The following is a 25,047-nucleotide window of genomic DNA, read 5'->3' as shown; positions in this document are numbered from 1 at the left end:
CTAGCCAACATAATGGAATCCTCTGATGAAAGCTCTTAGTTTTTACCGGGAAAAGTTTTTCTACCAGTTCTGTTTGGAATCTGCCTTCTTTTGGGAGAGTCAAAGGCACCCTCTGTCTATTCTCTTTTCCTGTTTACTGTTTCAAAACTTTCCCCCAGTTGCCGAAAACTCACTAAACTTGGAGCCAGAGTTGTGCAACAACATTTTGCTAGTTGGGACCAAAACTGGAAGAAAAAAAAAATTAACTCTGTGTTGCCCATTTAATTATACTTGGTAAGCATCTTTTGGAAGGGGATTGCCAGTAGCTTATATATGTGCAAAATTAACTGTAATGTATACTGCATTTATGCAATGCCACAAGTACACAAAGTTTATTATCCTCATCCGAACTGTGTAACTGCAGAATTGCAGCTCTTAAGGAGACTGGGTTGCTGAGCAGTGGCCACAATAGGTGAATCCCATAAGGCAGGGACTCTGGCAGGCAAAGGGGCCACACCGTCTTTCCTCATGCAAATCCTTCATATTTCATAAAAAATGTATTTTAAGTATGGTCTCAAATAATTGGAGCAGTATGGTAAGTGGTGGAACTCTGACTCTGGAATAAAATAAAAAATGCAGAATAAATGTTAAAGTTATAGTCATGAATTGCTTAATGATGGGGATATATTCTGAGAAATGCAGTTAGCCAGATTCATCATTTTATATGAACAATGTAGAGTATATTAACGCTAAATGAAACAGCTACCATGTCACTTAGTAATGTAATCTTATGGGATCACCATGGTATATGAGGTCCAACGTTGACTGAAATTCATTATGTGGCACATGACCATATTCTCCATTTATAAATGCAGTAGTTATATTCGTGACTGTGTTTGTATATGTGTATATGAATGTGTACAATCCATCAGCAGAAAAAAAATCAAAACAACAGTCTCTCTACTGCTCCTCTAAGTGTCTGCCCAGAATAACATAGAGGGCTCAGGACTCTTCAGACTGACTTCGCCCAAGATGTTCTTCCTCATTTGGTCACAGCAAGTGACTTTAAGCTCTACTGACATAAAACAGTTTATTCTGAATCAAATATGAGTGACCATAGCCCAGGAACACAGATTCAAGTTATCTTGAATGATATATTCTACCATAAAAGAGGCTGCTTGAACTTTTGTAGTCACAGAACAACAACGAATAAAATAAATCAATATATGCCAATGAATTAGTGGTAGCATCAGGTAGACAGTCCACAGGAAGGCAGGGAAATCTCTTCCATAGGTTTCAGATGTGATAGCATCTTAGCTTTAGGGTTATGGAGGCTAGAGGTCTGCCAAGCTTAGTGATACATTCTGAAAAGCTCCTCCATTAGTTATAACGATGTTAAGTCAGACATCAAAGATAAGGTACCTGGCTACGAAAGGGTCTAAGATATCTCAAGGTAACTTTGGCTCTTGACCCTTAACATTCAAATCAGCTAAGGTGAAGAAGTCTGCAGAATCTTTAACACACTTTCTTCAGAAAACATCAATCCCCAACTCCTGGTCCCTTTTCATCAGCATCACATTTGTGGACTTTTCTCCTCTTGCTCTTTTTCGAAATATGCACTAAACACTGGGGGCTGGGGGTTGGGGGGTGGGGGTAGGGGTGGGGGGGCGGGGCTGTGCAGAGAGCTCAGAATGTACGATGACATCATTTCCTGAGCATTGCTGTCGAAGAAGAATTCCTATATATTGTATTCATTTTGCTAACTAATAAATAAATCCGTTTACCAAATGTGCTCCTTTGTCAACTGCACAAGTCTTCTATTTACTTTGAGAAAATGGATCTACAAATGGGCTTTCTCTGTGGCCCATTTTGAAGTGGCCTTGTAGATGTGCGATGAAGCCACACTGCACTGCCTTTATGCAGGTCCTCAAAGAGAGTCCCACCCTGGGAATAAAGAAATGGCCACAGTCAAGATAATCGGTTCACAGTGTTCGGCATTGAAGGCTTTGTTGGGAGGCTGAATTTGGCCTTGGGGGCCTCTGTCTGGGATATTGAAGGGCATATAGAATTTTCCACAAGCTGTGTGAATAGGGGCCCCCCAGCCAGCTGTGCACACCCCTCCTCTCTTCTGCTCCCGGGGTCGCCTTTCACTTAGCAACAGAATCCAGCCTACAGACAAAGTCAAGGAGCTTTGTGAAGGAAAGAGTGACATTTGCAAAGGAAGCCTGCACTTCAGCTGGGAGCTCTTAGGGGAAGGGCTCAGGGCCCAGTGATCAGGAGGTGATGTCACTCTGGACTTCCACAAAGGGAAGAGTGGCCTTTTCTTGGGGAAATAGATGATGTCAGCCTCCCAAATAGGAGTTGTATGTTTTATCATCTTTTTAGCTATTTGTGAAATTTTTCAATCCCTTAGAATTTTCAGAAATTAGTTTGGGGAGAACTTTCTTTTGTTATTTTTATTTTGGTGCTGGGTATGCAAGTCCTGTGCAAGTGCTTTACCATTGGGATATATCCCCAGCCTAAGAAAGAATATTTTAAAAATCATCAGGAACCTCCATGACCATTCTCTGTTAGAAAGTGAGCAAGCATCTTCTTGGCTGCCTTTGGACATGTACCAAAGGCTTCCTACAAACCTGTTTTAGGACACCAGCAAGGAACCTCCATGAGGTCAGCCATGCCTCTCTTCAACCTTTGTTCCAATTTTCTCCCTCAAATGGTCTTTCGGTAGTTTTTGTTTGTTGTTAGTCTTTTGAGAGAATTCCTTTGAATTTGTCATTTGTATTCCTTTAGGTGACTTAGAGATGTGAAGTTTTGGGGGTTCACTCTTTGGGATGAAGATTTTATCTATTGTAATGTCCTTATCCCTTTGTGTTCCATACTCAGATGCTGGGTCATCAGCTTTAGGGTGTGAGGGTGAGTCAGCTGGGCTTGTCCTCTGAAGGGCAGACGGCTTACGCTGTGAATCATGTTACATCGATGACACATAACCTCTATGAGCAGGTCTTTATTGACAACAAGATTTTTATTCAATCAATCATTCAACCAACCCACCAGCATGCATTTATTCATTCACTCTCAGACCCTGGGCTTGGGGTTTGGAATATAGAGTATTAGTTTGTTCAGGCTGACATAACAAAATGCCACAGTTAAGGTGGCTTAAACAACAGAAATTCACTCTCTCAGTTCTGGAGCCTGGAAGTCCAAATCCAAGGTTCTGGCAGCGTTGGTCTCTCCTGAGGCCTCTCTCTTTGGCTTGCAAATGTTCAGTTTATTGCTGTTCCCTCACATGGCTTTTCCTCTATGCACACCCATCCTGATGTCTTGTGTGTCCAAATTTCCTCTTCTTATAAGGACAGCAGTCAGTGGATTAGGACTCACTCTTATAGACTCATTTGACCTTAATCACTTCTTAAAGACCTGTCTTCAAATATAATCCTTTTCTGAGGCCTGGGGGTCAGGACTTCCATACATGAATTTTGGCAGGGATGTAGTTCAGCCCCTAACAGAGAGGAGGGAGATGGGATCCTTGTCAGTCATCTAGCAGGGGAGACAGACTAGCCAAGCATTAGAAATACATTGAGATCCATCATACAGCAAGTGGGATTGCAGGTAGGGGTATCCAAATTGGTCTGAGGAGAGTTTGAAGTTCCCCCCAGGCAGCTTTGATATTTGAGCTGAGTTTTTAAAAAATAGGCAAGAATTGATCAGAAAAATATCTGGAAGAAGAAGGCATTTCTAAGTAGAGACAGGAGGCCTGAGAACATACTAGCCTTCCAAAGGAGAAGTATCTCAACTAGACCTCTAGCTTTGTGGGGAGTATCACCTCCAAGGAGGTGCTTGGGATGTAAAAAAGTGTTACTCTGTAGTGTATAAAGCAGAGCTATATACAGTACATAAGAGATATAAGCATATCTGGGTATTAAATTATCATGGGTGAGAATTTGGAAAAAAATCTTGAAAGACTCCTTAGGGCATTGATAATAAACAGTAATCAAAAAAAGAGTGATAGAAGTTGAGGCAGGACAGATTGTCAGAGACTAGTTGATAAGGTATAGTGCAAGAACTTGGATTTTTTTTCCTGCCATTGACAAAAGACCTCAGATTCTCCCACCTCCCCATACTGAAGAGCAAATCCTAGAGTCTTGGGCAAGATAGTTAAGTGCTCTATCACTGTGCCATACCCCCAGCTCTCCATGGATGGCATGAGCTAAAAGACTGACTTGTTAGAAAACTTCTGTACTAGAGCTAAAGAAAGAAATTGAGTACAGGGTGAGGTCAAATATTAAACAGATATTTGGAAAGTGAGATAGGCGGATGAGAAAGCAGAGTATAATCATGAATCTGAGTCAAAAAGAGAATCATAGACAGCTCCCACGTTCCGTATTAAATGATTTGGTGTGTATTGTTGCCATTATTTATACGTTGGGGATCCTGGAAGGAGACCAAGAGTGAGTAGAAATAATGAACTCCAATTTGAATATGCTGAACTCGAGATGCCTGTGAAATGTTCAGAAGATGTGTCCTTTAGGCAATTGTTCATGTGTGTATGTGAAAATAAAGACTTGGGGACAGAGAAAGAGATTTCTCTGTATCAGTGAGTTTGGAGTTGTGAAAATAATGAAATGTATGTCCAAAACTGTGCAAGTGTTTTGAATATAAGAGAAGTATCCCACTAATCTTTGTCTTCAAGGTGCACACAACCCAGTTTGAAGTATAATTGGAGAAAGTCAACAGAGGTGCTGAACTGGGATGTTCCTATTGCAAGATTGCAAGGGCTTGGGGAGATCACTGTGTGGTTTGAAAGCCCTCAGAGAATGATCAGGACAAAGATTCATAGATGATGCCTGTATTAGTATGAGCAAAGAAAAAGGTAGAGGCGTATAAAATAGTAAAGAGAGCAGGACTCAAGGCTACACAGACCTCCTGGGGCTGCAGTCCACTGAACACTGAAAGCCTGTGGGATAATTTTGAACTGCACGGAGTGAACAGTAGGCACCCACTGTTGTCTTTGAAGCAGGGAATTTGGAATGTCAGGGGAGGACATTACAGGTGGCGAAGTCACAGGTTGTGGTGATAGAGGGAACCTAAGGGGAGCATTCTGCATCTTGGCTACCAAAGGTTGGGGATGTATGTTTTCAAAATCAAGATGATGGGCTGGAGCTAGAGCTCAGAGCATTTGCCTAGCATGTGTGAGGTACTGGGTTTGATCCTCAGCACCACATGAAAAAATAAATAAAGGCAGGCTGTCCATCTACAACTATAAAATTTTTTTGAAAAAAATGAAGAGGAAGGGGAGCAATGCTCCAGTGGATCTTTAACAAAGGTACCAAAGGATGCTGTGGCCAATATTGAGATAAATTCTGACACACAATTGTCAGATTCCTTTTTCCTAATAATGCCTTCAAAGTTATATCTTTGAAATACAGACTTCTATTACCTAATTTTTCCTGTTTGAAAATTATTTTAGAACCATTTTTTTTTTCATTATTATTCTGTTTGTCCTGAGCCTTGATCCCATTTGGTGAAAAAAATTCAGAACCATCTGGAGGTATGATATTTGCAACAAAAGTGATTTTATGAATTATGGTCAGAGAAGATTCCAGAGCACACTCACAGACGGGGCTGTGAATCATGCCGTCTGGTCCTAATCTCAGGCAGAGAGCTTCCTCTCTGTGGGTGATGGAATTGCTTTCACAGTGTTACTTCCTCCTGGGCTGGGATAAATATAATGTCACAGAGAGAGAATGGTGAAACACCTGCCCATCTGCCTCTGAAATAACTTCCTTTATGACCAAGCACATCTCTTTTGTTCACCTATTAAGTCTACAAGCAAACTCTTGGTAAAGACATGAGTGAAAACATGGAATCCCGTGGTTATTTTATTATAATCATGTGACATAAGAGAAATCCTATTTGAAACTCTGTTTAATTTAAAAGGCATTTCCCTAAATGCTGACTAGACTTTCTCTCCCATTCATACCTGCTATATTCTATTCTGCTTATGATGGCTCTTTCAGCCTATTTCATATTTAGGACTTTTGTCTTTGTGATACTTTTAAAATAGTCTGGAAATGAATACAACCTTAATGTGGATCCAAAGCACAGATTTTCTGCATTATGACATTTTCTGCATTATGACATAATTTTTATTTTATTTTATGACTAATTCTTACTTACATTCTTTTTCTTGCTAAGATGTTCTTTGTGGATAATGCTAACTTAAAAAAAAAATCTGTTTACCAAGCCAGGTGTGGTTGCACATGCCTATAGTCCCAGCTACTCCAGAGGTTAAAACAGAGGTTCACTTCAGCCCATGCATTTGAGACCACCTTGGGCAATAAAGCAAGATCTTGTCTTTGGGGAAAAAAAAACGAAAAAACAACTTTGTTTACCAATATCATTAATAGAACCTTCTTTGAATAATAATAATTTACTAAGAAAATCTTGCAGTTCGGTTTGCTTTGGCTTCAGGGCTTTTCTAGCAAGGTCTCAGTGATCTGAAGCACAACATTAAACCTATTCAGACCTTTCAGAATGAGTGGAAAAGCTAAATCCTGACAATTTTTGCCTCCTTGACAACAACAGTAAATACACATACACACAGTTGACCTTCATTTAATGTTGGCTCTGAGCCTCTTAACAAGGGCCTTTTAGGAGTCTTGCATCCCAATTCCCATGTCGCTACTGTTAGAAAAAGTTTGAGCTGTATTTCCATTGCCACTCTTTGAAACAGTTATAAAAAGCAAAAAAAATAACCCTCAACAACCATGACCTTCCCAAATTATATATTGCACAATTTAGAATAGTCCTTGAGATTTGGGCCAAAAGGCAGGGCTCTCTCGAATCTTCTGTTTGTGTTCTGGTTTCCTAGCAACAGCATCTCTGATAGCAATTGCACATACTTTCTAGGGGATTCCACACTTTTTCGTACAACATGAAAAAAGAAACCACACATTTTTTTTTTTTTTTGGTTTGTTTTCAGTTTCAAATATGGCTGTAGCTCAGAATGACTAAACCCACATAGAGCAAACATGGTTTTCAAAGTAGAACTTTAATTGTTGTCCTCAGAGTTTTCTCCTTTTGAGTGTTTACTTAAATATCACCATATTTGCCTCAAACATTACACACCCAAGGACTCATTTTATGTGAATGCTGCTGTGTACTCAGAGAAACTGATGCTAGTCATCATTGTCTCACCAGACAATGAGGGACTTTCTGATGTAGGATGTAACTACACCTTAGGAAAGCTAGTAGAGTTTGATATCCTGTACATAGTGATGACATTATTATACCTCGTCCCTGATCTGTTTTCTACTTCTAGTTATATAGACTACTCACAGGCTAAATAATATTTAACACCTAAATGTAATTTTAAATTTATCATAAGAGATTAATTATGGTAAAAATAGACTACTTGGCCTTATAAAAAGTAAATGAATTTATTTAGTTGACATGTAATTTATTATTACTGTTGTTGAGGTTATTTTTTAAATGATTACAATGTGATGAATACTTAAAAAAGGGTTATCTCATGTCTCCTCTGAAATAAGCATCACCATCCTCTTATAATGGATTAAAAAAAAACAAATGGAGGAAGGAGGTTTAAATGAGTTAAATAACTGCCCAGGCTCAAATCTAGTAAGTGATGGAATCAGGACAAAAAACTAAGTGTGTGGGATTGTACTCCAAAGCCTATGCTCCGAGCAGCTACACTTTGTCTAAAAGCAAATAATTTTTCCCCATAACTTTCATTGCAAAAAAGATAAAGTGATTTTAAAATGCAAAGAAATTCAGAGCTTATGGTAGACAATTTTATAACAGTTCCCATAATAATAAATATTTTAAAAGAAATGTATATAATATTTCCTAAATAATGTTCTGGTTCCAAGGGCCCTCAGTAAACTACAAAATTATTCTTTAAGTTCAAGTAACAATAACATCTGGGGGACCAGTGCTGGGGTGGAAACACATTACTGGCTAAGGACTAGTTCAAAATTAGCTCTTGGTTGTTTACCCTTCAACACGATGTCTATTTTCTTTCTTTTTTCTTTTTTTTTTTGGTGCAGGGGAATGAACCTAGGACTTTGCACATGCTAAGCATGTGTTCTACCACAGAGCTGTATCCCCAGCCCCATCCATTTTATTTCTCATTCATAAAGTGCTCTTCTTTTGGAGTCTCTACATGTGGTTGATGGAATTGACAGATCTGGGAGAAACTACAGAGATCATCTATTCTTTTTTTTTTTTTTAAAGCGAGAGAAAGAGAGAGAGAGAGAGAGAGAGAGAGAGAGAGAGAAGAGAATTTTTTAATATTTATTTTTTAGTTTTTGGCGGACACAACATCTTTGTTTGTATGTGGTGCTGAGGATCGAACCCGGGCCACACGCATGCCAGGCGAGTATGCTACCACTTGAGCCACATCCCCAGCCCCTAAAATACCTTTGTTTTATTTATTTATTTTTATGTGGTGCTGAGGATCGAACCCAGGGCCTTGCACTTGCTAGGCAAGCACTCTACCGCTGAGCCACAACCCCAGCCCCTATTCTTTTTTTTCCATGTTTTTATACATGTACTTTTTTTTTGCATTGCAATTCTTATTACACATATATACCACAATTTTTCATATCTCTGTTTGTATATAAAGTCGGTTGATACCCAATTCGTGTCTTCATACAGGTACTTTGGATAATGATGTCTACACATTCCAACATCCTTGCTAATTCCCTGCCTCCTCCCTTCTCCTCCCACCCCTCTGCCTTATCTATAATTCATCTAATCCTCCCATGCTCTCCCTCCCTACCCCACTATGAATCAGCCTCCTTATATCAGAGAAAACATCCGGCATTTGTTTTGGGAGGGATTGGCTAACTTCACTTAGCATTATTTTCTCCAACGCCATCTATTTACCTGCAAATGCCATGATTTTATTCTCTTTCATTGCTGAGTAAAATTCCATTGTGTATATCTATTCTGTTACTAAGGATTGGTTCCACAAACTAGCTTATGTAAGGGAGTAGTTATGCTAGTGAAGAGTGAGAGGGCAGCAGACCTTAACCTACCCCTTGGAAAAGATGGGCTTGACTGCGTGTAGAAGATGGAGGACGGAATGGAGCATGTGAGGATTTAGATAATTTACTTTTTTTGCCTCCCTTGAGCTGGGAACCTGGGCTGTCTGCCTGCCTGTCGTGTGTGCACTAATCCCCTGGGTAGGATAATCACAGGAATCAAGGATTGGGCTTGGACAGAGTGCTGAGGGTCAGAGGACACCCCTGCACCCCACCATCAGCATGGTGCTTCCTGTGCTTGTCCACTTGTTGGTGTGGAGTAGCTGTCCAGTGGAGGAAAGGCTGGAGTTGTGGACAAAGGGAAGGAAAGAATTAGGGGGCGGGAGTGAGGCAGAGTCCTGGAAGCTCACTGAACTTTTCCCTGGAAGAGACTGTCTACTAAAATAGTGGAATTGAAAGAATGCAGGTTTAGAGTAAATACTTCTAGATAGAAATATGAGTGTTGAACTTGGGAGTTGCATAAAGATAACATGTTTTCTCGGTCTTGGCCTGTTTGGGGATTTCATAAAGTAACTACTAGTAGCCTCAGGCCTGGCTTTTTACTTCTGACAAAATTAGTGTCATTGCCTTGATGTCATTTCATTTCCTGGGCAGATGTTTTCAGTCTATATTTTGTTTAAAGATATTCAATAATTTTAAAAATATCTGAGAGAGACAGAGGAAGAGAGAGAAAGAGAGAAAGAGAGAGGAGAGCGGGATTAGAAAGCAATTGAGGGATTGATTTCTCTTGAAGAATTGTAAGCAAAGAATTTCTCCTAGGAAACTCTTTTTGAATTTGGTTGAAATGAGTAGATTAGAAGGAAAACAGATACAGTTCATCAAAAGGAAAAGATGATGAGATAGAGTATGCGTCTCTAGGTTAAAATGAAGAATTTCATCCTTTCATATACAGGAAATTGAAATTTATATTATGTGAAAACTTCTAAAATATGGCTGCACTATGTTTCTTTCTTTGTAATAGTGTATAAAGGTGAGGGATTTCAATATTCAGATCCAGGACATTTCCGATAGTCAGATGAGTATGATCACCTTAATTTTGAATTTTCAGTGACATAAGTCATTTTATAGCTACAAACAGCTATTGAGATTTTCTATTTTATGGTCCGAGTCATTCATTTCATGTTATGACTTATTCTTTTCCTCTCTTTTGGCCATAGGTGGGGGTGGGGGGCTTGGTGTTGACTCTACCATTACAGATAACTCTATTCCATGTCTATTAATATACAGAAATCACACACACACACACACACACACACACACACACAAACAAAAAATGTAGTATCATCAAATTAGGGGCAAGAGTAAAGTCTCTACCAAAGATGAAGATGAACTTTTCAATCCTTACTTACTCATTAGGGCTAAAAATAATAACAGTTTAACTCCTTAGTCCCTGAGTTTCTTTCCTCCTCCTGTGGTGCCTGGCCCCATGTTTGCCTGTGGTGTAACGTTTTTCTAACTTTTTCCTTGACCGACCATCACCTAAACCTCAAGAAGTGATTAGTAGAAGATGGAATGAAGAGAGCTTACACATCCACATTTCTTCCAACATTATCCTTAGAGTTGCTACTGTTTCATGCTACCTAGGAGTCAGGCCACCTCCTCAATCAGGGAAAGAACAGGATTTGCTTCCAAAGGCTATTGTAACAAACTGCCAGAAACTGGGGGACTTAGGACAATGAGAAGTTATTCTCTTTATTCTGGAGGCTGGAAAATCTAAAGTCAAGGTGTTGGCAGGATCATCCTGCCAAAAGAGTCTCTAGGAAAGACTCTCCTTCACCCATTCTAGTTTTTGTTGGTGGCTGGAAGTGCTTGGTGTACCATGCTTTGTAGATGCATAACTACAATCTCAGCCTCCATCTTTAATGGCCTTCTTCCCTGTGTGTGTCTGGGTCCACATTTCTCTTTTCTTTTAACGACATCAGTCCCACCCTAATCCAGTGTGACCTCATCTTAACTTTATTGTATTTGCAAAGACTATATTTCCCAATAAGAGTACCTTCTCAGCTACCTGGTGGACATATATCTGGGGAAACATTATTCCACCCAATACAGAGTGTTCTGTAGCTTGGGAGAACTTTCTTCACTCTTGGAGTCACCTTGCTTTGTCCTTGTTTGGGTCAACTTTTTCACAGCTGTGACTAAAAACCCCAACCAGAACAATTATAGAGGAGAAAAATGTATTTGGGAACTCATGGCTTCAGAGGTCTTAATCCATAGACAGCAGGCAGAACATGAGTGTGGTGGAGGGAAGTGGCCATACCCCACCTGCCTTCAGTTACCACCCAGTTAATCCCATCAGGTGATTAGTTCACCAATGGGGTTAAAACTCTCATAACCCAGGCATTTCTTCTCCAAACCTTCTTAGGTTGTCTCACAAATGAGCTTTTTGGGGGACACCTCACATCCAAACTGTAACAGCTCTCTTTGCTTTTTTTTTTTTTTCCTTCTCTGGTCTTCTCAGGAGAATTTCACATTCCTTAACCTTTATATTACCTAATTTTCTTCCTGGCTTTCATTTTATCATCATTCGAGCTTATGTCTCCATTCTTGAAGATATGTACTAACCCACAAAATACCACAGAAAATTAATCTGCAAGTTCTTAAGGTCAGGTCTTTATGAACTTGGCAGGGGTTGGGAGGTGGGGTAGTTCCTCTTGCCTTGGTCTGGACACCTACCCCACCAGGAGTCCCTACTGGTAACTTCTCTCTGACTTCAGTCCCTCCTTAGGCTGCCATTTTAAATGATGGAGTCAAATTGGCCCAACTCATGAGGTGCTTCAAAGGTATTGCAGGACAGAACAAGCTTTTATTTTTAAGTTGTAGCAAAATTGTTAGAATACAGACCAATCATTTTAATGAAATATGTGAGCATTATCATTTATTGTGTTTAAAATTTACTCTTACTGTACTTTGGCTTTTGGGCTTCTTTTTAACACCAGCTGCTGATTTTCTCAGGCATTTCCCTCAGGAATCAAAGGATAAGGGTGATAGGGGCTCCTAGTTGGGTCTGTGGGCTTTGGCCAAGTCTGTTCCAAGCTGATACCCCTTCTGAGGCTATCAATTTATGGAATGTAGTTTCAGGAGTGTAAAGAGGAGACTAAATTTGAGCCATCATAAGACAATGCAGAATGTACCGTTTAAACTTTCTACCTCTGATCATGTTTGATTCTTTTATTGCTGGCTTCTTTTTTCAAAGTCCTTATTAACACACACACACACACACACACACACACTTAAAAATAGAACATACAGAGGAGATTATTATTAATTTTTTTTGCTGGAATTTTATAACTCATAGTTTGTTTTAGACAATAACAAAAACAGCATTAGCAAGGTTCTCATATGAAAAAAAACATTTTTAAAAATTATCTACATAAGTAAGCAGGCTTAGCAACAGCATTTTACTCTTCCTCTTTATGTGTTCAGTAGATTAATGTGCTTCCTGCTGATAAAGTAAGGACTTCCTTTCAGCCAATGACTCGGATTTTAGAGGAAAATAAAATCAGATTATCAGTCACCAGTAAAAGTTTCAAAAAGATTAGCTATTTAATATTGAAAAGCAAATGATTCTCTTCAAAAACATGATTGTATTCCAGTTCAGCTAATGTCTCAGTGATGTTAACATACTAAATTTTGTCAGATTTGTCTCAATGAAAAGATTTTTGTTTTGTTTACTTTTTCCAAGTTGCTATGGTGACTTTTTCTCTAGTCAACGGGGACAAAACAGTACCCAGGGCAGTGTCCAATACTGTCATTCCAGTGCCTTTTGGGCTGACGTGGTCAAAAAGGCACAGTAGAGAACACACAACTAGAGACAGGCTGGTTGGTGGGGTGGTGTCAGAAAATCTGGGTTTGTCCCAGGTCTGCCATTCACCATGTGGTGAGGGCAGGTCACTCTGATGCTTCTCTTTATTTATCTCTAAAATAGTCCTCACGTTTTTGTTCTTGCCTATCTCATACTGGCATTATGAATTAAAAGTCAGAAAATGTGCTTATTGAAAACACTTAGAAACTGAACTACCATGCACATATGAACTGAGTTTTTAAACTTTTATTGTGGTGTGATGAACAACCAATTTCTTACATCTTCTTCAGCTCCTCATGGATTTCTAGCTAGTGATTCTTCTTTTAGCTCAAAGTCCTTCTCATAGCTTGTCCCACATCTGAGTAGTCTTAAGATAGAATAAACAGCAGGGGTAGAGTGGTTGTCACATGCAAGTGACAAAAACTTATTTCAGGCCCTGTGCAGTGGTGCCCCCCTGTTATCCCAGCAACTTAGGAGGGAGGCAGGAGGAATGCAAATTAGAGGCCAGACTGAGTGAATTAGTGAGACCCTGTTTTAAAATAAAAATACATAAAAATAAAAAGGCATTGATGTAGCTCACCAGTAAACCACTGTCTGGCGCACAAAGGGTCCTGCGTTCAATTCTCAGTACCACAAAATTTTTTTTTAAGTGCCATTAAATTTCTACCATCGTTATCAGAATTGACTTTATTTTCTAGTGTTTTACCACGTCAACTGTAAAATGCTACTAAATTACATATTCTATTTTGCATTTGATGTGAACTTTTAAATATGCTACCTTTTGATATGTTTAACTTCAGAGGTGGTAAGTGCGTAAAAGAGTAAAAGAAACAAACTTGAAAGAATTTCAAGTTCTAACAGTTTCTTTTTTTGTTATAGCCTCTTTATTTTTTTTCCCCAACAGAGTATCATTTATAATATTGGAATTTCTCTTTAAAAGGTACACACAGGTGCTTTTGATGAGAACAGAATACGACATACATAAAACGAAACTTTTGCTCTTTTTTTTAAACAAACTTTTTTGAGGGGTGGGAGGTGGGGGATAAGCATCTCAGGCCTTCTTGCATGCTAGGCAAGTGCTATATGTACTCAGCAATTAAGCAAATCTTGTTCGTTGTTCATTTTTAAATCTTAGGAGAAAGGGCACAGAAGGGGCTACAGAGCTATAACTGATTTTTTCAAAGCATCACTGAATGCCAAGAATCTGATATTATCATTCCAGTGAACAGTGACTGGTTTAAGGGTATTAGTATCCTGTTATTTGCAAAGGAATTTACAAGGAAACCTAAAACAATTGGAAAAGACTATGGAAAACTATGCTACAGGGCTTTAGATGAGTTAACTATGGTTTAAAAAAAAACTTGAATTATGTTGGCTAATGAACCAAAGCGAAGTAAAATGAAATATTCAAGCTTCCATTTCCTTGTTCTCTCTTGTATCCTGGGCACACCAAGTTATTTTCCTCAAAAAGGTTTTTTTCCCCTTTGGATTATTTATGTGACACAAGGGATATCAAGAATATCCTTCATAGACAGAGTAGCTTCCATCCCTTATATGGTATTTAAGCAAAGATGCCATATCTGAGCACAATGGATACCAGTCCCGCCACTGTGTTGCCCAACTTGAGGAAGCATCATTTTCTGGAAGGTACTGTGAATGGAGCTCCCTAGGGTCAGGCAGTGGTACTGAAGATAGGTACAACTGTATTGATTTTGGCTTCAGGAACATTTTCCATGTGTTGTTAGAGTAGGACAAATATTTTCTAATCTTTTATGGCACTTTGTTTTCTTAACATTCACCACAGTATATAAACAATGTCAGCACATCTAATTTTAGTTTTTTCATAGGGCTTTAGTCAGAAATAAGAGAGAACTTTGCAGGATGTAGGAAAGATAGTGCCCTGGGCAACAAAGTTAAAGTCTGGAAACAGGTTTTCAAGTGGAAACAAGAGATGGCTACTCAAGAAGGTAGTGACAGTGACCTGGAATTGGGTTTCTTTATGGAATTGCGGTTCTTCCTAGAATTCTCTTCAGCTTTTCTCAGTTTAGTAGGAATTTTATACGGAGAATTTTTTGGGGGGTGGGGTGGAGGTACCGGGGATTGAACTCAGGGCACTGGAGCACTGGGCCACATCCCCAGCCTATTTTGTATTTTATTTACAGACAGGGTCTCACTAAGTTGCTTTGCACCTCGCTTTTGCTGAGTCTGTTTTTGAACTCGCAGTCTTCCTGCTTCTGTCTCCTGAGCTGCTGGGATTACAGGCATGTGCCACCGCAGAGAATTTTTTAAACTTTTTTTTTTTTGGATCTCACTGTATAGGAATTTGCAGATGATGGATTGTAGACAAAATCTCAGATTTAGTATCTCATGTATTTAGTATCTCAGATTTATTCATAAGACACACATTTATTCATAAGACTGAAGAAGTGCTATTATTTTTAAACTTGAAAAACCTTGAAGCAGACTACAAGAAAGCACTTGCAAGAATTTACCAACCAATAAAGAATATCCTGAAAAAAGTAAGAAAGAAAATCCAGAAATGTGAACATTAATAATGATTTTTTTGATCACCAAAAATTGCTATTAGAAAAGAAGATGATCTTTTTTGCTTTTTTTCTCTCAGTATCTGTAATAGGCTTTCCTTAGATCAGACTTTTGTAGAGAACTCTCTCCCTCTCCACCCTGTGGTCTCTGAATTCCTCTAGGCTCGGTGGGCACCTAGAGAACACAGATGATTGGTTCCATGACACCCTGCATACTCAAATCCCAGATGCCCTTGTATAGAATGGCATAGGATTCACATATAACCTATGCACATCCTCCCTTACATTGAAATAATCGTTTGATTACTCATAGAACCTAATCCAGTGTAAATACTGTGTATTTACAGTTATTATACAGTATTATTTAATGAATAGTGACCAAAAAGAGTCAGCACATATTCAAGAAAGATGCAAAATTTTTCTAAATATTTTTGATCTGTAGATGGTTAATGTAGAACCCCTGGACAGAGGGGTTACATCAGTTGGGAACCTAGCTCTGCCGCTTACAAGCCAGAGAACCTTGGGCAAGACACTTGACCTCTGCACTGATTTGCTCATTTAAGAAATGCAATAGTAATAGTGCCTACCTCATGTGGTTATTCTGAGTGTCAAAATAGGAAATACCTATAAATCACAAAAGCACTGTATGAGTGGTAAGCAGTTTTCTACTGTGTGCCTCATGCTGCAACATTTGGTGATTTGTTGTAATGACCTGGCCTAAATGCTTTCTGAGACATGAGCTATATGAGCATTCATAAACATACACTGTTCTCGTTTTCCTTGGTTAGGTTTTTAGTTATTTGTTGGTTTGGGGTTTGGTTTAGACATAAATTCCTTGGCTCGGGACCTGTGTTGTATACCTTTTTTTAAATTTTATTTTCTACAGTCTCTTGTGCAAATTTCAGAATGTTTGTCACTTAGAATTCTAGTTCTTAGATCTGAAATTGACTTAGAAATAATGTACTAGCAACAAGGAAGCTGAAGACCCAGAGACACGGAGGTTATTAATGTTACTCACATAATCATTGTACTTCCTTCGATGTCATTCTCACCTAAATATTATGAAGAAAATCTAAAACTTAGAATAACATTTTGAAAAAGTACCAAAAGCTTGGTATGGTGAAAATAAGATCTGAGCACTGTTACACAAATAACCTAACGTTTCTTTTAAAAGAATAGATTTAATAAATGCTAACTATGATTTTCCCCCCTCTTTATTTCTTTTGCTTTGAAGCTGAGATTTTAAACCCTGGGCCTGGTGCATGCAAAGCATGCACTCTGCCCCTGAGCTGTACCCCCACTCCCTTCTTATTGCATGAACATTGTTATAACTTAGTTTTCTCCTAAACTGGTCATTGAGTATTTTCAATGTCCTTTAATGAGCTGAATTTTTGCATTTCTTCCAGGTTCTAGTGCCCACTCGGAACTGACTGAGCTTTGCTGTTTTTGCAGGTTGTGGTGGAGAGTTATCAGGAGCCACGGGCTCCTTCAGCAGCCCCGGGTATCCTGACAGGTATCCACCCAGCAAGGAGTGCCTCTGGTACATTAGCACTGCCCCAGGGAGCAGCATTCAGCTCACCATCCATGACTTCGATGTGGAATATCATGCGACCTGCAGATATGACATCCTGGAGGTAGGAAGTGAAGATGGTTTTCCTGCACATTCCAGAATTGGGGGTAGAACTGGAAATCACTCTGTAAAGATGTCCACATTCTTTCCAGTGGCCAGCTGCTTGCTATTCTTAGACATTCTTGTCAGTATCAGCCCTTCATGAATAATGTTGGTAGACATATGGGATTAATATCTTAGTTTAGGTTTCCCTCCCAGCAGTGCCTGAGGGCCTTGGCTGTGGGCAGTTCAATGAAGAAGTGAGACCAGCAAGAAACTGTGTGAATAAAGGGGCAGGGAGGGAGAGCCAGTGGAGGGAGCCCCTGTGGACCACTGGGTTCAGTCCTCTGGATACTTCTGAGGCATTGGTCTCCTAACTGTGGGCCCCATCAATTAAGATTGTGCTTGGGATTATGAACACCCCACACTTGAAGTCTGAGAAAACTTGCTTAGGGAGAAAAGCATTTGGGCTGCAGTGTGCAGAGAGCAGACACTGGCAGCAAGCACAGGAACGGTCCTCTCGGCTGCAGAAGCCTCTGAGGGGGGGCACCAGGGTGCTCCTCCTACAGATGACTTTTTTTGTTTTTTAATGGTCACTTACATAGTGTGAGGTATTTGGATTTTTTTTAATATATGTTCCCATATTTTTGTCGGAACATTATACTCCTACATAATGGTGGAATTCATTGTGACATATTTGAACTTGGACACAATATGATGCTATAAGTTGGTTGGTATCATTCCCCATTATTTCCCCCTTGCCTTCTTCTCCTCACTCTCTTCCTCTGGTCCCTTTTCCTTTGCTCTACTGTCCTCCCTTGGATTTTCATGAGATCTCCCTTCCCCATCTTTTTTTTTTTTTTTTTTTTTTTACCTTATTCCTTTCGAGCTTCCAGATACAAGAGAAAACATATTACTCTTGACTTTTTGTTTGGCTTATTTTGATTAAAAGTTCCACCTATTTTTCATCAAATGACATAATTTCGTTCTTCTTCATGACTGAGTAAAACTCCATTGTGTGTATATATCACATTTTTTTCCTATTATTCATTCACCCATCAGTGGACACCTAGGCTGATTCCATAGTTTGGCTATTGTGAATTGTGCTGCTATAAACATTGGTATGCATCTATCCCTGTAGTATGATGCCTTTAATTCTTTAGGATAAATACAGAGGAGTGGTATAACTGGGTTAAGAGGCGATTCCATTCCTAGTCTTTTGAGGAAACTCCATACTTATTTCCATAGTGGTTGTACTCATTGACAATCCTACCAAGAATATAAAAGTGTTTCTTTTTTCTGTCTTATCTACAACATTTTTATTATTTATATTCTTGATGACTGACACTCTAACTGAAGTGGGATTAAATCTCAGTGTAGTTTTGATTTGCATTTGCCTAATTGCTTAAGTTGTTGAACATTTTAAAATATATTTGTTGGTTTTTTGTATTTCTTCTTTTGAGAAGTATTTGTTTATCTCATTTGTCCACTTATTGTGTTTTTTTTTTTTTGGTGGGGGATTTAAGTTTTTTTAATTCTTTATGTATTCTGGATATTCATCTTCTATCAGAAGAGTAGGCAAAGATTTTCTCCCATTCTGTAGGCTCTCTCTTCACATTCTTTTTTAAAATTTTTTAATTTGTTTTAATTAGTTATACATGACAGTAGAATGCATTTATGCACTTTGATATATCATACATAGACGGGATATAATTTCTCATTTTTCTGAGTGTACATGTTATAGAATCACATTGGTCATGCAGCCACATATATACATAAAGTAATAATGTCTGTTCCATTCTACTATCCTTCCTATCCCCACATCCACTCCCCTCTCTCCCCTCCTCTCACTTCCTTCTACCTAATCTAAGGTAACTCTATTCTTCTTTAGTCCCTCACCCCCTTTATTGTGAGTTAGCATCACATATTAGAGAAAACATTCAGCCTTTGGTTTTTTGGGATTGGCTTTTTTCGCTTAGTATGATAGTCTCCAACTCCATCCATTTACTGGCAAATGCCATAATTTCATTCTTCTTTAAAGCTGAATAATATTCCATTGAATATATATATACCACATTTTCTTTATCCATTCATCTATTGAAGGACACCTAGGTTGGTTCCATAGTCCAGCTATTGTGCATTGAGCTGCTATAAACCTTGATGTGGCTGTGTCACTGTAATATGCTGATTTTAAGTCCTTTGGGTATAAACTGAGGAGTGGGATAGATGGGTCAAATGATGGTTCCATTCCAAGTTTTCTGAGGAACCTCCATACTGCTTTCCATAGTGGTTGTACCAATTTGCAGTCCCTCCAATAATATCTGAGTGTACCTTTTCCCCACATCCTCACACACACTTATTGTTGCTTGAATTCTTGAAGATTGCCATTCTGACTGGAGTTGAGATGAAATCTCATGTAGTTTTGATTTGCATTTCTCAAATTGCCAGAGACGTTGAACATTTTTTTCATATATTTGTTGATCGATTGTATTTCTTCTTCTGTGAAGTGTCTCTTCAGTTCCTTAGCTCATTTATCGATTGGGTTATTTGCTTTTTTGGTGTTAAGTTTTTTGAATTCTTTATATATCTTAGAGATTAATGCTTTAACGGAGGAGCATGTGATAAAGATTTTCTCCCAATCTGCAGGCTCTCTTCCACACTATTGATTGTTTGCTTTGCTGAGAAGAAATTTTTTAATTTGAATCCATTTCATTTATTGATCCTTGATTTTACTTCTTGCACTTTAGGGTCTTGTTAAGGAGGTCACATTCTCTTCACATTCTTAATTGTTTACCTTGCTATGCAAAAGCTTTTTAATTTAATGCCATCTAATTGTTAATTCTTGGCATCATTTCCTGAGCTTTAAGGGTTCTATTGAGAAAGTTATTGCCTACACTTATATTTTGGAGTGTTAACCCTGTGTTTTTTTTCTAGGAGTTGCATAGTTTCTGGTCTAGTTCCTAGGTCTTTGATCCATTTTGTGTTGATTTTTGTGTAAGGTGAAAGATAAGGATCTATTTTCCCCTTTTCTTGGGGGATTTTATTTTTCATATCCTTCACGTGGTAAAAGCAAACATTCAATATGTTTGTGGATTGAATGAAAGTATCCAATTGTCTGATTGGCACATGGAAATAATCCATACTAATGATTTACAAAGGAACTTTTACAGCTATATTCTTATTTGAATGTTGAATAATTCCATGGGGGATTATTTTGTCCCCATTTAATAGTTGTCAAAACCTAGGCTTAAATTAATGGGCTTTTGCATGATCACGTGAATGGTGAATGAAAGGGATAGAAAGTGAACCTGGTTATTACTCAATGCTCCCTGAAAATCAGTATAAAAACCATAGATGTTTTCAGTCTGCAAGAGATTAAAATGGGTAGGGTGTACCTCATAGAAAACCTTAACACTTAAAAAACTTTATCTGATTACAAAACACGTTCTCACCTTGAAAAGAAATGGGCTTCTAAAATCATCCCCTCCATGAGTGGATGGAGAGTCACTAGGAATTACATTGAGTTGCACAAGTCTCTCTGTAGCAGGACATTGCTACAGGAAATGGAATTGGGTACAAGGCTGGAAGGTCTTGGATCAAACCCATTCCCTTGTCTTCAAAGCCAGTGTGCTGCCAAATCATTCCATCTCAGAGTAGAAAAAGGTTGTAGGAGAGAATACAGCTCCCTATGTTCACACTCTCAATATGAAGTTGGACTAACACTCCCATACGGAGCACTCAAATGGTTTCCCTTGCCAACACAGATATTACTGGTTACATAAAACCCCTTAACACTTACAGAGGGCTGGCAACAGATCCTCCACTGCAATGTGCATGTTCCAAACTTTTCACTCTCATACTCCAAAGTGCATGTGATTGTTGCCCACTTGGCAAAATGTAAATGGGCTTATTGTGCTTTTTGTCACACCCATTACGTGAGAAAGCAGAGAGAGAGGTCATTCCTTGCAAACAGCCTAAATAACAGAGAGACAAAAATCAGGGACTAGGGGGCATCAGGCAGCATTCAGAGAGGTCCCATGCCTGCACAGAAATGTTTCTGAGAAAACGTAGCAATCTGCTTGGGGTTTATTTTTATTAGGACAAGCTGACATTGCAGTGGTCTCCCAAATCCCATTAAGAGCAGAGTTTGGAGGAAAATCTCAAGGTCCTTAAATATGTGAGGAAAGTTTTCTTCTTAAGGCTGAAAGGAACAACCCTTTGACTTTTTGTTCAAAACCTTTTTGCTTCTCTGAAATGTTCGACTCAGATGGAAAGTACTGTGGTAAATCTGGGCTAAAAACAATAAAATGATTTTTTTCCATCCCTCATTCCTTAGTCACTGATAGCATGTGAGCAGTAGGTTTCAAAGTTTATATCCCTGTTATAGGTCTAGAAATGCTTGGTCTAGAAAGGCAGCCCATGTCTCAGCTGCACACTGATCCACTGAGTGCAATCAAGTGGGACCTAACTGTCACCAGGTATCAGACTTATGGGATTCACCAGATATAACCAAGAACCATTTTTTCCCTCAAAAATCACCATCCAGAAAGTGGTCAGTTGCCTAAAGCAATAGCCGTGTGGTTACTCATAACTCCGGAATGCTGACTTGATTGTAACAATAAATGGAGCTAACAGAGCAGAAAGAAATGTTCAAAACAGATTAAAACCGTAGGCTTTGAAATGTTCTCCCTCCTGAACATTTGCTAAAAACACATTTTAATCTCTGATCATCAGACCAATTCTTTTTCCCCCAAAGTGTAGTCATATGCTGTAGTGGAATGAACCACACCCTGAAATTCTTTCCATCTCTTTCCTCTTTGGGCCACATGGTAACCATTGGTTTTATTTGTGAAAGCCCAAATCACCATTCTATTGTGTTGGCCATGGAAACACTGATTTTACTTCGGTCTCTGAGAAAGCTCTGCAGAGAGAGCCTGAGCTGGCATCCTGCAGGAAAGGAAGTCCACTCCTTGGTGTAATGAACCAGGACAATTGCTTGGTGTGGGCAGTGAGCGCTGGCTGTTCTCTGTGCGGTGCTAGTTTGTGAGTTCAGTCCAGCGAGAGGGGGAAGCAAAGAATGTCAAAATTGGTGGTGTTTATTCTTCTGGAGGCTTCTAGGCCAGCCAACTCATACCCATTATGTTTGTGATCTCAAGGGGACTCATGAGCAGAGAAAACAAAAGAATATTTTGCCGACGTGCAGGTTTTCATTGTTAGGACTTAGCATGAGTGCTCAGCGTTCTCTTTAAAAGTGTGCGGGTTATTGGGCTTGGATGATTGGGAGCACACACGGTCAGCTGCCTGCTCTGGGGGTGGGGTGGGATAGGGAATTCTTGAAAATGGGGAAGGACCCTAAACAAGAAGCCCTCTCTGTCCTTCCATTTGCATATGTGTATGTGTAAAGGGCCACATGAGGCTCTTCCTGAAGTCCTGCTTTTGATGGCACTTAGGGGGGCCACACAAACATCAGCTCCTTCTAATACAAATAAGCCTGAAGCAGTGGGCTTGCTTCATTCCTTTGCAATTACAGTCCTTGTGCTCAGCCCTCTGGGAAACAGCAGTTGCATTCATTTTGGCCTTTCCCCACATGGCTGGGGGGAATTAATCAGACAAAGAAGTCATTATAGATTCCAATCATGTACTCCACCCCCAAAGCAGGCTTCTTGTTCTCACTCTCTCTCTCTCCCCAGAGAACACTTGAGTGGTTTCCCTATCAGTCAGCAGAGGGCCTGAGGGTGGGCTGGGGGGGGGGCCCTGATGAATGGGGGAGAGCTGCCCAGATGGAAGAGGTGTGGGGGGACACCGAGCACAGACCTCCCAGAGAGCCCCTTTCCTGGCTTTGGCTCTGAGTGTTGATTTGTGTACATGGCAAGTGTGTGTGAAGTGTGTGTGTGTGTGTGTGTGTGTGTGTGTGTGTGTGTGCAGTTCTGAAGGACTCAGTTGCCAATATACTTGAAAACTTTTGTCCACAGTGGTTTTTTTCCGTATAAATTCAAGTTTGACAAGACCTGAAGATGAGGGGGTCAGTATCTTCTTTTTGATTTCACACATACTAGAGAAGAATCTAGGGAAGATTCAGAAACCAGTGTGTGAGGTTTCATGGAGATGGGACCAAAGGGACCCTTTTCTGAGGAATGTGTCATGGAGTTGTTGGATCTCAGTCAGACTGAGAGTTGGACAAATTTGGAGGAGTGTAGGAGGTCTGAAGCCAAGAATGGTGGAGGTAGAGGGAGTCATCTAGGAACTACAGAGTCTGGGGTAATTCTCAAGGAGGCTCTTGTTCAAGCTCCTGGGAGCAGGCACAGGAAGATCTATAGTGTTTCCTTTGTGAGTATACTCCAGAGCACACTTCCTCTGAAGAAGCAAATGCATTATATTTTGATGCTTAATCTTATAAAATATTCAGTAGGCAGAGTAGATGAAAATTCTTAACCATATAACTAGAAAAGTACTAGTTTTCAGTGAACCCAAATTTCATAAACATAAGAAATTCTACTATTATTCCTATGTGCCCATAAGAGTTGGAAAATCAGACTTAAGACTATATTAGCTGAAGTGTCTCTGCCATAGAAAGCAGTAAATTCCAGAAACACGAGGAAGAAGGAATGAGGGAGGAAATAGGGAAGATTCTGGAATAATCTACTCAGTCCACCTCTACAGTTCTGGCATTTTGTGGGTGATTCAACTTGTGTGTTCTAAGGCAAAGGGAGTGCTTTTGAAAACTCAGCTCAGGGTTATAGTTCATTCCCACCCAAGGAGGCTTACATTTCAGTCTCTAATCATAATAGATTCAAGAGGACAAGGAGCTAGGGGAAGGGCTGAAATTGCTTAAATATGTCTCTTAAGTCCTTTTTTTCTCCATCCCCGTATTAGGTCTATGGAGGCCCTGATTTCTACTCTCCCAGATTAACCCAGTTGTGCTACCAGAGATCATCTGTGAACCCCATGCAGGTCTCCAGCACTGGAAATGCACTAGCCATCCGATTTAAGACAGACAGCTCCATAAATGGGAGAGGCTTCAATGCCTCATGGCAAGCAGTCCCTGGAGGTGAGTGAACCGAAGGAAATACCCTTGCCATACTTATGCTGAGCCCTTGTTAAATTTTATGAAATGATTAGAGGAATGTGTTAAAGTTACACCCTGATGATTCTGTGATGTCCCAAATGACAAACACTGCTTTGACATATACTCTTCCAGAAAAATCTATCTACATGTCACCGCCTAAGCGAAAACAAGATACAAGTTTGCAAGTTCACTGTAAAAACAGTTAGGGTGACTGGCGACATGCATTCAGTTGCCAAGGGACTTGTGCCTATTCTCTGTCCTCAGATCTGGACATTGATAAATGGCAAATTACCTTGTGCCATAGTATAGACCTTGGGATTTGTGGCAAATGCGAAAACGGTAAACATTAAATTTGCCAGTTCTGAGAAATTGCCATGCATTGTATAATATCTTTCTGCCCAAGATCTTAGGTAGTCTAAATCAATTACCTATTATGGCACAAAATATTTTAATAGGCATTAACTTATACAACTGCTACTAATACTACTAATAGTGGCATTGGTGGAATGTTTACCATGTGCCAGATACTTTTCTATTGCAAAGATTATGCCATTTAATCCTTATAACCACACTCTGAACGTAGCCTATTAATATCCTGTCTTAACCATTGAAGGAACAGAAGCTTAGGGAATTCAGTCACTTGCCCAAAGTCCACAGCTAGGAATGCCAAACAGAGTTATTGCCCCAGGCTACCTAATTTATGGCCTCACTTTTTCAAATCTAAGGCAATATAGTAATCTGTCTTAAGTAAATTATGTATAAATTTATAATACACGGTGTCTAGATTACCCCCAAGATGACTCTTAATTACTAGAAAATAAGTGTTGAATTTTTTTACTATTATTTTATGTTATCATAAATCAAAGGCATGATGGTCATAGATAGGGATTTTATTACCAGGAATTGGATAACATTATAGGAATTAAAAACAACCTAAGTAATTGTACTGTATCTAGAATATTAAAATTGTAAAAAGCAAG

At 39.3% G+C, this 25,047-nt stretch overlaps 1 protein-coding gene across 1 annotated transcript in view; it reads left to right on the top strand.

Annotated features, from left to right (window-relative positions):
• The window catches only part of Cubn (cubilin), a 280,054-nt gene that overhangs the window by 107,653 nt on the left and 147,354 nt on the right, over nt 1-25,047 (top strand). The window contains exons 29-30 of the mRNA XM_026408130.2: nt 16,845-17,026; nt 23,875-24,049. Coding sequence (XP_026263915.2) covers nt 16,845-17,026; nt 23,875-24,049 — 357 coding nt within the window. The remainder of the gene's footprint in view (nt 1-16,844; nt 17,027-23,874; nt 24,050-25,047) is intronic.

Source organism: Urocitellus parryii, chromosome 9, assembly GCF_045843805.1.
Source record: "Urocitellus parryii isolate mUroPar1 chromosome 9, mUroPar1.hap1, whole genome shotgun sequence".
Lineage (NCBI taxonomy): Eukaryota > Metazoa > Chordata > Mammalia > Rodentia > Sciuridae > Urocitellus > Urocitellus parryii.
Note: the sequence above shows the minus strand (reverse complement) of the source record. Positions and strands in the feature narration are given on the sequence as shown.